Source organism: Gavia stellata, chromosome 1 (assembly GCF_030936135.1).
Source record: "Gavia stellata isolate bGavSte3 chromosome 1, bGavSte3.hap2, whole genome shotgun sequence".
Lineage (NCBI taxonomy): Eukaryota > Metazoa > Chordata > Aves > Gaviiformes > Gaviidae > Gavia > Gavia stellata.
The window spans coordinates 8,572,153-8,586,056 of NC_082594.1; the positions used below are offsets into that span (position 1 = coordinate 8,572,153).

The 13,904-nt window shown below is 43.5% G+C and overlaps 1 protein-coding gene across 1 annotated transcript in view; it reads right to left on the reverse strand.

Moving 5' to 3' along the window:
* Nucleotides 1–13,904, reverse strand: part of ME3 (malic enzyme 3) — a 129,991-nt gene that overhangs the window by 15,339 nt on the left and 100,748 nt on the right. The window contains exon 7 of the mRNA XM_059815525.1: nucleotides 2,710–2,819. Within this exon, the coding sequence (XP_059671508.1) occupies nucleotides 2,710–2,819 (110 nt within the window). The remainder of the gene's footprint in view (nucleotides 1–2,709; nucleotides 2,820–13,904) is intronic.

Here is a 13,904-nt window from a genome sequence, read left to right on the forward strand (position 1 = left end):
ATTTGGCAATACGGTAATTTGTGCAACAACAAAAAAAAAAGTGGGCATTAATATTTTAAACTGCTTTCTGTTCGTGTAGACCCTGGGGCAGCAAGAGGGAGACCTAAGGGAGATTAAGTGGAGCAATTTATACTTTCTTCCCACACCTCATCTGTATGTGTGTGTGTGTGTTTGTGTGTGTAAGGCATACTGCATTCAGAGCCCCGCTAGCCAATGGGCAACGAGTTTAAATTAGTATAGCTCAGGCCTGATCTGACTTGCACTGTTTGTGCCTAAGATGTGTTTTTAAATCAATATACTTAAAACAATGCTGGCTTGGAAGCTGGGATAATTCTGGCTTCAGGAGGTCTGTTCCTGCCTGACTTGAGTAAAATGAATCAGGCCTGCTTAAACAAGGCTTGGTATAATTCTCAATAATCATTTAAAACACAATTGGCATTGAACTCTCCCACTTTTTGAAGTAGGTGAGTCATGAAACACCAGCATGTTAGAAAAGAGAGAGCCTGAGGCAAAACCAAAGAACTGGAGGGTGTAAGTGAGAAAATGGCACCTCCTACTTTTCTCATATCATCTGGGGATACAGAGGGGTATATGAGGGTGGGTAAATCAGACTACTCATCCCAGCTTCAACTCCATTAATCTCTGACATGATTCCAAGACAGAGTTAACTGAGCAGATCCAAGTTACTTCAGCTTGTCAAAGGTCCTCAAAACTCATTCCTGACTACAACCCTGGCTTGTAATCCCCTTTTCTTTCTGACAGCTGCATAAAAAAGCCTGAAACAGTGGCTTGCTTCCCTTGACTCATCGCTTGTCTGTGCAAAGGATCAGCAGGATTTCTTTCTGTAGCTACTACTGTGAAACCAGTGCCAGCTAGATGCTTTATTTGAGAATGTAAGGGAGTTTTACTAGTAAGAGGTAAAATCCTACTGTTTTAACAGGTGGGACTCTGGAGAATTTTCTGGGGACTTGACATCTCCCATGGACCGTGACACACATCTAACTGGGGAGAAGCAGACAAGGTCCATTTTATGGTAATGCTGTTTTATAGGATCCCTCTGGATGTGGTTTGCCCCTTCAGGAGTGTCATTTCCAGGAACTGTCTGAGGCATTCAGCTATGACCTATGGCCAAAAAGAAACTATAAAAAATAGTCTCACGCTTCCCACTCAGAATCTTCAGTTTTGCTTTAGTATCTTCTTTTTCTTCTCTCTGTCAATCGAAGAAACCATTCCAATTCACCAAGAAACCCTTCCAATTCACTCTAGTTCCCCCAAGAAAACCTACATCCAGGCCCACAGATCTACCACATCACCTGGCCTCTTCTCCTTTCAACTGCTGAGTCCCCTTCCATTTGTAGAGAGAGCAACTAATCCAAAATAAATCTTTACATTATCAGCTTCTTATTATGGGCTTCATCTGTCCATCTCCAGAAAAGTTTGAGTTCTTGGTTCCTCTATTCAAGACTTCAATTCAAAAATGTATCATCTTCTGTGTTCTCTTCTGTGCTCCTCTCTCCACTGAAAGCTTTTGTGGGTGGCAACAACACCTAACGAATCTTTTTGTACAAGAGCATCTATCTCACCTTCTCTGGAATGCCTTAAGCTCCTCTGCTTCTGAACTCTCTTCATGAAAGTGTCTTTGAGCAGGACCATGCATCCCATCACACCAACCATATTCCCACAAGCCAGGGTCTTAGTCCCTTTTGTGCCATGACAGATACGAACAAGCTGTTACACACACTGCCAGATATTGTTAGATGGGTAGCAGGTGCAGAAATAGTGCTGGCAAGTCTGCTCACAAAAGAACCAGCATTGTGTGAAAAATGACACTGGCATTTCTTTCAGTCTCTTTCAAGTACAAGTGAGGGTGAACTCAACTGACTGCAAATAATTAAATCAACAAACCTTGGAAATTTGTTGCAAGCAGGACTAGACAAAAGAAGAAAAGATGAAGGGACCCACAGGAGAAGAACTAGTTATTTGTAAACACTTGGGAGAATCCTGTCCCCGTTGGATGGGCCAACAGCTCTTCTGATGGTTTAAAGCAAAGTCAGCACCGGACCAGGATGCCACCAATATGTAGCTTGCATCCCTCTGTGCATTTGAGCAATTCTGCTGACAGCTGAGCCTCACAGGGCCTGGGAGTTGTGCTGGTTATAGCCCCAGCTTTGCTGCTCTCATTTCTCTTTGGTGCTGGAAGAGTTATGTTAACCGCTCTAGGGGAGACCACATCTGTTCTCAGATTCCCCTGGAGTTAGCATCCATAGAAAGGAAAGAACCTGGTTTACTTTTTCGCTTGTGCATCTAACAAGGAGGATAACAATAGAGGGACAATGCCAGGATCAGCTAATGACCACCTGGCTCATGGAAACTGAAAGCCTTGCACAACTGTTAACACATCATCATTGTTTTAGCTAAATTATAGAAAATCAATGGAAATCTCACAGTTACCTTAATAATCTAAAGCACATGATCCATTTTCTCCCTTGAACAACATTGCTGCAGTGAACAGATAAACTACTAAAACCAATGGAAACTCACTTTTCAACTTAGACTTCTGCCCTATTGTTTATATTTTTAAATGCTTATGTGTAAACTCTAAAATTTATCTCACATCTGAGCATTGTATAATAAACAGTCTTGTGATCTTGACCGCCTTTCCTCATGAGAAGGTGAAGGTTAAATTTCCATTTTCCTAACTGTACTTACCCTGAATATCATCATTGAATGTACAGTATCTGTTGCGGTATTTATTGAGGAGACGAAAAGCGTTAGCATTGGCAAAATCTTCAAACTGGATCAGACAATTCATGCCGTACCTGCAAGTTAAAGGGTAATTAAAAATGGATAAAAATATTTTCACAACATAGGACGATAGATACATCTTTTACCAGGACAATGTAGCTAGAGACTCTAGTGCAGGGATAAAAGTATCGTAAGAGAAATGCATCACAGGAACAGCAAACAGGATCACACCCTTCCCAAGGTCCATACACTCAGAAATGTGGAGTTACCAAGAATAAATTGTATTCATAATTCAAGGGGCTTCTTAATATGTATACCTATATAGCTATATATACATATATGCATCTTTGAACTATTGGTACGACAAATTTGCATTGACATATTTACCGATGAGCTTTTCAAAATGAAGGAGATGCTCTTTTGCAACGGATGTTGCAACTGCCATGTTGCAATATGGCAAATCTGACTGCAAAGGGAACATCAGTTAAAGGGACACCACCAAGGGCACACTTCAACTGTCGGTGACCAAGAGATGAGAAAAACCTGCTTGTAGGATCCCATGGACTGAGTGCTTCACGGTGTGATTTCATAGCCAGATTTTTGTGTTTTGGAAACACGTTTCACTCCACTGAGTTGCTTTGCAGGAAACCAGCATGCAATGACAGCTAGTGATCCGTAGAGTCAAAAGGCAGGAAATAATTGCAAACTTTCCATAATTATCCAGTAATATCAGGGTAAGTGTGCAATGTCTAAAAATTGGGTAATATTCAGACTGCTCCATATCTATACACTTTCAGCACTTTGTATGACTCTAGGCTGCATTAAAGCTTTGCTAATAAAATCTAAAAGGGTCGTAAGTACTCTTGCTTCTCACATAAATGTGATGGGGCAGTGGGAGAAACTCAGGGAATGAGTAATGCAACTATTAGCAACCTCTGGGCTGCAGGCAGTGAAAGGGCTCTAAATAGCTGCACTGTGTTAGAGACCTGAGCCTCTCTGGGACTGTAAGCAGTGCAGAGGCAGCATCACCTTACATACCTCCCATTCAGACTTCCCTCCTGTGTCACTGCAGTCGGAGGTAGAGGACAGCCCTGCTTTAAACTAGAAATTGATACTGGATAAACCATGCTCCATTTGAGAACCGTGGCTCCTGTCATGAAAAGCTCTTTTCATGGCACTTGCAGTGCAGGCAGTGAGGCTCTCCTGGGAGGGCCTCGAATTTTTTATTATTATTATTTTCCATTTCAAATACGTCTGTCAGCAAGGAGACAATGATAAGCACATGCATTGTGCTCCTTTCTTTGTCTATCATGAGAAACTCTTGCTTTATAAACCCTCTGGTCTCAAAAGGGGAAAAGGGTTGGCTCTTATGCTTGCTTCACATTCTCTGTGCTTGCTTTTAGAAAAGGACCACAATGATTTTAGAGCTGTGCATGACTCTTTTAGATACAAAAAGCTCAGATTAAACTCAATGCCTCGCTCCAGTTAAGTCTCCCAATATCCCACTAAGCTTAATATTTGCAAAATAATATTAATATTTGCAAAAATTTCAATGAAAAATTAGATTCTTGGAGTCTTTGTTGAATCAGGGACACAGAAGCTGTGGAAACGTTTCTATGGGGTCTGCAATGCAGTGTCATCCCCAGAGGGAAGTGTCACCGCTCTGTCACCAAAGAACAGGGCATGTCCACGTTACAGAGCCGTGCGGGCAGAGATCCCTGACTGAGTACAGCACAGTCCCGTGCCAGAACGTGGTGTTGTTTCCTTTCTCCTGGGCAACTTTCGGCCCTCTTCAGCTTCTCCTTTGGTGATGCTGGGAATGGATGTGGCACACCTGCAAGGGAGGACATGCCACAGCGGGTGATTTTCTTCCTGGCTAATGTGGAATCCAATGACTGAGGGCATCTTCAATTTATTTCATGTGCAGTCTGGGTACCTTTCTACTCCCTGGGTACCGTCAGAGATGGACTACCGTGCCCAGTCCCCACTGTACATGTTCCCCGTATCTCTCCTGAAAGAGGGGGTCTGCACTCTCCAGTGCAGAGGGATTAAAAATTGCTTTCAAAATTAGCCTATATTTATTGTGTGCCATCTGATAGCTCCTACTTTATAAAGTATACTTACTCCCCACTCTGCAATGTCAGAGTCCGGTGAGCCCTCTCTAGGTAGGCAGATGCAAGCATGACTGGTCATACTGGCCAGAAAGACAGCAACTTCTTGTCTTGTTTACTGTGCTGAAAGGAGCAACAAAAGAGCCCTGTGCATTATCCCTGTTGTAGTTGCACCATAATTATCCCCCTGGATATGGAGGTTTAAGCATGGATTTTCCAGGGGGCTAACAGGCTTTGAAATTCAGCAGGATCTAGATGTTCAGGAGAGGAAATTCCAGCTTGCCATACTTCAAGGGGAAAGGTCCTAGAAAAGGGACTGGACAACTGCTCCCATTGGTTTTGTGACTTTGAATGGGACAAATTCTTTCCTGCACCCTATATAACAGGCCACGTTACATGGCTCAACAGCAACTGGAGTCTATTGACATTTTGCATTTCTTTTTACAAGATGCTCTTAAATTGTCCCCCGTGTGCTGCTAACTACAAGTTACACTGAGTATTTGAGTGAGGGACAGACTGCTTATGCACTTTAAGCCTCCCCACTGCAGATTCTGGTAGCTATCAAGGAGACAAAATTTCTTCTCAAATGCTGAGCAACTCTCTGAAAAACAATAGATGAAGATTCCCAAGTCTCTCTCTGTAAAGTCTTGGAAGTCAAAATGAACATTGTGGATATCCAAGAAATTTGTGCAAATAAACAATACAAAAAGTGCCTGTGAAAATTAGTTTTCTAATGGATGATCCTTTTATCCATTGTTTGAATGTGTAAGGAAAACATGGCTAAGAGGGAGATGACACACCATCCAGAACATCTGCTCACATCTTACAGCAAAGAATTAGCAAATGTTTAAGCAATTTCAGTTGCTATAGAAACTATTTCTCTAACACCAGTCTTATTATTTATTTGTATCACTGAGGAAGTAACATTATTGACTTGCTTAATAAAATCAGTGATCTCAGCCAGCATTAATGTATGCATCACCAGCTCTCCAAAGAGCTTAAGGGTAGGTGGGTGGGTTTCCCTGACTAGAGAGTCAATTCTGTGGGAGTATTAACCTGAATATTATTTTTTTCTGTTTTGAGCCCAGAGTTCTTTCCTCACTTCACATTCCTGGTCTGCAGCATGAGACAGTGCACAGATACTTCTATTTTTGTCTTTGATCATTTTTTATTAAGCAAAGCACAGGGAAGGTATGGTGGCCCATAAACTCTTCATTTCTCTTCCTGCCCCTCAGTATGACATGACAGTGCTGGAATGCAAACTCTTTTCACTGAGCTATTTTTTTGACGATAGTTTAGTTTTTCTCTGCAACATGTCCATGGAGCTTTTTAAAGTATAAACCACATTTTTGGTACTATGTGAGCCTTTGCATAATTTGAGAACTAAGGTTTTCATTAATAAAGACCACAAACGGGTCATGGCAAGACCCTAAGACTGGATGCTTTAAATGAAAGAACCAAATATTTCAGACTCACAGTTAAGATGGGAATCTTGGGATGATGATGATAGTCCTCAAGGACTACCCACCTTACTGGGGTTTTGAAAGGACTTTGAAGAACTTGTGCTGCTCAAAGTCATTGAAATTAAACACGAATTAGGTAGCTGACTTACTGAGCCATCTTAGAAATCCACCAGTTAATGCCTACTGTGCTTTCCTAACTGTACTTTGGTGGCTGTGTGCAATGCTCCATCTTAGGATGACCTGAGCAGCCTAAGAATAGACTTAGCAATGACTATGAACAAAACGACTGCTGGGGCCATTCACAGTAACATCCTTGTGAGTATCAACATGATGAGTCAGTTCTATTGTCCTTCCTCCACAGCACAGTAACTCAAGATTTGTGTAACCTGTTTCATCCCAAAGGAATTCAGAGCGCTCTACAAAGTATTTGGATAGCATCCAGAAGTAAAACATAGCCAACTTGGGACTGGAGCACAGAAGTGCTTTAATATGCAACAATCCTAAGAAAAATCCAGCTTAGGAGAGAAAGTGGAGAATACTTGTTATTGCAAAGGGAAAGGGTGGTCAGAGAGCTGCTACTTGTACTGGAATTCAGCCAACAACACGCAACACAGAATGGGATTTCTTCCATTACCTTTGCGTATCTAAAATTTGTCTGTGTAATGCCCATCTAGACAATCCTGGTTGCCTTCTCAGACAACGGAGAGAAAGAGGCACACCCAATAGCAACCTCTTTGAACCGGTTTAAGTGGAAAATGAAAGTAGATAACATCTCTGGAGATGCCTCTTTCTCCACAGTGTCTGTGAAGACAATTTAAGATGACCAACTGAAATTTAGATGTGCAACTTTAGACACCTAAATTAGGAGAGATAATCTAATGTTATCTAATTATCACAGCTGGTTAGAGAGCTCTTAAATATATGTCATGCGCCCTGGGTCACTGGCTTATCACCATTTCAACTGCAGTCCTCTGCTGTCCTTCAAAGCCTGCAGTTCCTTTATTGATCTTCTCTAGAGAAATTGCCCTGCTCCATCCCTTGTGTATCATATCCAAGCGGTCCCCTATTAGGATACATAGAAATACTTCACGGTGGAATCAAATATACTGGCCAGTTTCCCTCATCGTAACATTTTTAAAATTAAAACTGGATTTTGACAAAACTGATTTCGTACAACTACTGTGTTTCATTGGAAACATTGTAGTTTCCATTAAGAAACCAAAATTAATGACTTCGTGTTGGAGGAATCATTTTTAGTGAGGTATGCTTTTGTCTAACCAGCTAAGAAATTTTGCTCTGTTTATGATATGATCTGGTATGACTGATCTGATATGAATGCAGTCCCACTTAGTACACACCGAAGCACAGAATCACAGAATCACTAAGGTTGGAAAAGACCTGTAAGATCATCAAGTCCAACCATCAGCCCAACACCACCATGCCCACTAAACCATGTCCCGCAGTGCCACGTCCACACGTTCCTTGAACACCTCCAGGGAGGGTGACTCCACCACCTCCCTGGGCAGCCTGTTCCAGTATTTCACCACTCTCTCAGTAAAGAAACTTTTCCTAATATCCAGTCTAAACCTCCCCTGGCACAACTTGTGGCCATTTCCTCTTGTCCTGTCACTCGTCACTTGGGAGACGAGACCAACACCCACCTCTCTGCAACCCCCTTTCAGGTAGTTGTAGAGAGCGATGAGGTCTCCCCTCAGCCTCCTCTTCTCCAGACTGAACAACCCCAGTTCCCTCAGCCGCTCCTCATCAGACTTGTGTTCCAGACCCCTCACCAGCTTCGTCGCCCTTCTCTGGACACGCTCCAGCACCTCAATGTCCTTCTTGTAGGGAGGGGCCCAAAACTGAACACAGCATTCGAGGTGCGGCCTCACCAGCGCCGAGTACAGGGGCACGATCCCCTCCCTGCTCCTGCTGCCCACACTGTTTCTGATACAGGCCAGGATGCCGTTGGCCTTCTTGGCCACCTGGGCACACTGCTGGCTCATCTTCAGCCGGCTGTCGACCAACACCCCCAGGTCCTTTTCTGCAGGGCAGCTTTCCAGCCACTCGTCCCCAAGCCTGTAGCGTTGCATGGGGTTGTTGTGACCAAAGTGCAGGACACTTACACCATGCTTGCTGTCTATAGGTGCAAGACCCCTTTTTTTAGAAAAAGTGATTGTAAAGTGAGTATTTGAACAAGGATGTCTGAAGATCCCCTCTGCCACATTTAAATATGCTTAGATTTGTGGATAGAATTGAGGGTGGCCCTGCAGAGAGATCTTGCAAACTGCTGTGGTAGGAAGAGCCTCCTGAGGTCAGTCTGCTTGGCTTGTTGCCGGTTCTCAGAGATTCTTCCGTGCTTCTACCGATCCATGTGACTCATGTCCTAACTTTCAGCTCAGAGCCTGAAGGAGAATTTGAAGCCAAGAGCAGCAGGTCACATTAGGACCGAATGTTTTCCAGTCCAGGAAAGGCATGGCCAGCTCAGGTTGGCTCCCTCCTTATCCTGACTGTCAGTGACTCATCTTCTCTAGAGCATTTCGTCATCTTCTTGGCATCTGGGACATCAGTAGTTAAACGCCCAGGATCTAATTGCCTTTATCTAAAAGAAAAGCTCAGATGTAGACTATCGGGATTTCAGACTGACAAGGTACACTGAAACAGAGCAAGTGCCAATCTCCAGCTTGGTTTCTTCCATTCCCCAGTTCTTTCCCCCCCTTTAAAAAAAGGAAGGTTTTGGCTTTTGACCTTCTGATTTTGGATTCAAAGCTGTTCCCATTCCTCTTGGGCACACTGAAGTGTGTGCATTTCTTGGGATGTCTGCAGTCCTATGTCTCCTTGTGGAACTGGAGCTTTCCCCTTAGCATGAGTAATTCTTCCATTTGCAGGCTGTGGAAAAGGATGCTTGGACAGTTCATTTGTGTACCTCTCTGACAGAGGTGGTTTTGAAAGCATTCAGACATGCTGGATAGAAATGGAGAGAGACTATAACAACAAAGTCTTTTATGGTCACTAAATATTATCCAGGTTGATGTCTTAACATCAATGCCCCCTCAACCACCACAACACATACACACTTTTCAGCAAAAATGAGACCTTTTGGAGTTACAAGCCAAACTCTGCTATACTGGTTTGTTGTATGGTGGGTTAATGTCAGGTGCAAACTCTGATATCCTTTGCTGAAGGCTCTGTGTGGTTTTTTTTCAGATAAAACACTGAATCTAATTTCTCTCTAAAAACAGTTCTTCACTTCTGTCTTATAACTGGTGACACAACAAGAGTCATTATTTAATACTGTCACCATGTCTCCTGGTTCACTGTTGGCTGCCAGACCACCATCTGGGGACCCTGTTCTCTACCATCTCTGGATTCAATTTAGCCATTTCATAGAGTTAAAAACAAAAAGATGTACTTTGTCAGTTCTCCCTCATTAAAAAAATCACTTGTCTTTCATGGCAAAGATGATATTGCTGCCTCATTAGTTTGCATATTTGGGGGTTTTGTGCCATAATTATGACCCAAAGTCTGGCTTTCTCTCCCATACCTTGCAAAAACCTGCCTGTAAAAATAGTGGCACTGAGAAAAGCTTTACAGAATGGTCCCACACACTCATTTTAGTCCGCTCTCCAGACCTTGCCTGGCAAATTTTGCACAAACAGTATTTTTAATGAAATAATACACTGTTGATCAGAATAATGGTATAAGACTGTCGCCCTAATGAAGGATGACTCCAGGAGCTAAACACATACAATAGTACAAGTCTGTTGTAAAAATTACCACCCAAAAATCTTTATTAAGAAATCATTTTGTTTCCTAGAAAACAAACAAGTGTAGGATTCACACTTTGTTTATCACTGTACTGTTGTTCTGGTGCTGTTACTATCAACCGAGAGCTACACTGAATCTCTGGGCTATGTTAACAGGAAAGATGCTGTTAGTAAAGCCTGTATCCCCTGCAGAGGATGATACACATGTCTCTTGGATGAGCACGAAGTGTGGAGCAAAAGAGCCTGAATCCCAGAAGAGGGAGGCAGATGTTTTCCTGATGACATTGCTTTTAGCTTCTTTATTCAAGAGGCTTCTCAATTGCCTGTACAATCTCATTATGCAACTTGGTTTTTCATCCTCATTTGTATGTACCTCTTCGAGTTCATCCAGCCTCATTATAAGCCACAAGGTCAGAGAGGAAAAAATTCATGAGGCAGCAGTTACCATTTGAGAAGCATCTGAACAAAACTGCACAAGTCAGAACTTCAAGGGTGGCCTGAGGACCTCTGCAGCGCCTTTGCTGATCAGTATCAAAAGGGCATTTTTGTTCACCATTAGCAGGGAGTATAAAACATTCCTACATGTACGCAAAAAAAAAAAAATGTAAGAAGGTCCAATTCCTTTATGGAAAGAAGCACATACAGGAGGTTCCGATCCCTGTCTGAATTTAACATTTTGTAGCACTGCTTTCAGTCATTCATGACGTAAGGAGTTCGCTTTGATGCACTGCAACTCCTACTCATAGTCTTAGATAAAACCAGGCAGAGAAGAGCCAAATTGTCCTCACCCTTGTCCTTGAGACTTTCTTACTGCTGCTTGATACACCAGCAGCCAAAGTTCTGATTTCCAAGAAAAATGAAATTTTCAGTACAGGAGACTGTCATTAGAAAAAAATCACGCTTGGCAAGTGGTCAGCATTCAGGATTGGAAAACCAAAGTCCTCTCTAGCAAGTTAAACGACGTTAGCACCTTTGTCTGGCCAGTGTCCTGAGGCCACTCTGACTGTTAAATAGTTAACATGATCCTTGGCAGGGTTTTGGTCAGACCAGCAGTGCTCTGCCACACAATTCCTGGCCACAGTTGAGGGGTCAGTTTGGTCAGGCACCAACCTCCAGAGATCGTTTGCCTGCAGCTTTGTAGCGGTAAGAGAGCTGAGCGGTACGGATAAGGCTAAGCAGTACGGATATGAGCAGCAACCGCAATGCCATGTGGCCTTAGGACCAGAAAATGGCCTCTCGCCTCTTGTTTACTCACACAGATGTAGCTAGAAAAGAATTAGCTCAGAAGTGGGCAAAGCATTTCCCTCATTCCGCTGCAGCCAGGACCTCACTTTGCCCCTGGAGAGGATGAGGGCACTGACTTGAGTCTGCATTTCCCTTGTGTTTGAAGGGGAAGCACCCCTGTGCCTCTGCAGCGTTAGGGGGTCCTGCCTGAGCGTGCCTCAGGGGGGCAGAAACGGGGTCCAGGGCCAGCTGGGGCATTCAGAGAGAGAAAAAGCAAGTTGTTCCCATAAGGTCTTTGCAAACTGAGTTTTCACAAACAGGAGTGGAAGAAAACGAGACTGTTGTCCCATCTGACGCCAAGGTTGACTCAAGGCACAGAACAAGATACGCTTTCATCTACATTAGAAGCAGAGACAGAACCAGCAATCTTAAATAAGCAAACACTGGTACCAAGCTAAGAAGAGGCTTAGAGGGAAAAAGTACCTTTGTTCATCCCATGTAAAAAGGGTGTGAGTCCCAGGCTCATTCTTGTTATTGGGGACCCAGTTCCTTCACCCCTCTGAGTCTGCTGATAGCCCCTTAATGGCAGCTCTGGTGTGGTTGTTGGGCTCTTTGCAATAGGCAGGTTACACAAAAGCATAGCTATGTCCCCTAAGGCTTTTCTACTGTCATTCATGTCTGGGAAATCTCATGTCAGGATTGCACTGTTTGCATGTATTTGTATGTGCTTCTGGCTACGAAGAGGAAACCCAGATAGGTAAAGAGACAACAGCGAGACGGATTTACAACTAGGAGGTATGGGGCCGGGCAAGCGTACTATTGTTTGCAGGGAGAGCCTGCAACATTTGTTTGCTTACAGGCTGCAGACAGATGTTACACTTAACGTCAGAAAAAGCCTTTAATTTTTGATACTTCCACATAGCTAAAAGGAAGGCAAGTTTTCCCTTAAAAAGCTGACAATGAAAACTAAAATTCTGGTAAATTAAAATAAAAGTTGACCTTCTGGTTCTGAAACTGGAAAAAATGAAAAAACCCTTCAAAGCCTCACTCAGGACTGTGATATGATTTAATAGCACTATGTATATCACTCTTGAAATAGTTCTACTAGTGTTAAAAGGAGAGATGAAGGGGTAAGTTAGAAAACACGATCATATCTGTTACTTTGTTTTGAAATGGAAATGTCATGGGTAAGGTTCATTGCTTGTCAGATAATCATAGCACAGTGAAAGCTGGGCCCAAGGATCCACAACAGAAGTCATGACTGTTAGAGCAGATGTAGCAGTTATGATGGTCGTCATAAGCGAGGCAAAAATGCAATTGCTATTATGCTAGAACGTTTGGTTTTGAGCCAACAGATGGGAGTTTTGCAAAAATTTGTAGCCTTTTATATTACAGCCAATACAAAATTTAGAGCCTTAGGCCCTGGGTTTAGAAATCCCGTGCCAGGGAGCTGCATCATGACCCCAACAGGAACTGCTGCCTGCCTCACCATCTTCTTAGACTGCAGACTATTTCTAACGCTGGGTTGGAGTCTCACTAGGTTTCTGCCAACATAAACACAGCCACCATGGTTTGAGGGATAGAGCCTGCTGCGGGTTCAGTGAGTGCTAAATGAAAGTGACCCTTGAAGCACAAAGATAGCAGGAAATCCCCGATTCTCGGATTACTGGAAGCTGGGGGTATGCCAAGGATTGTTTGCTCCTTGTTCCTAGTCGTATGCCAGGGCATCTGCTATGAGCTACTGTTAGGGACAGGATATGGGGCAAGATCAAGCCAAGATAATCACAAAGCTCTTGGGGAAAAAATATTGAAAAATCATAGTCAACCTTCATTATAGTCCTCACAGCAGCAAAACCACCCCCCCAAAACAACCAACTCTTTTGCACAGCATGTCTCACAACTTCCAAACACCAGCACTAATGGCTGCTATGGCCATTCTTGTGTTTTTATGCAAAATTACAGCATCATCCTTGCAGTGGGTCTGAGGAACAACTGCAGCTGGAGGTACAAGGCTTCTTGGGAGCAGGGAATAAGCAGGAGATGCAACCGTGCTAGTGCTGACCCTCAGGTGTAGCCTTGAGCTACCCTCTGACAGACAACAAGGAATGGAGCCTCACCACCTGCCTTCCACCCAAACAGATCTTCTCCAGCTACATCTTTCTAAACCAGCTGTGGTAAATCTGGCTGAGGTGGAAAGCATAAACAGAAAGCCTAGGGCAGAGGGCTCTTCAACACCTGTAAATGCGTTATCCCAAAGGATTTGAAGGCAAGGTAATAACAGTCCATTACCACAGAGATCCTGTTGCAGCACATCTGGAGCTCAATCATTCCTCAGCAGCAGAAAATCTAAATCAGAGAATCACAGAATGACAGGGGTTGGAAGGGACCTCTGGAGATCATCCAGTCCAACCCCCCACCAGAGCAGGGTCACCTAGAGCAGATTGCACAGGAAGGCGTCCAGGAGAGTTTGGAATATCTCCAGAGAAGGAGACTCCACAACCTCTCCGGGCAGCCTGTTCCAGTACTCTGCCACCCTCAAAGGAAAGAAGTTCCTCCACATGTTTAGATGGAACTTCCTATGACCAAGTTTGTGCCCG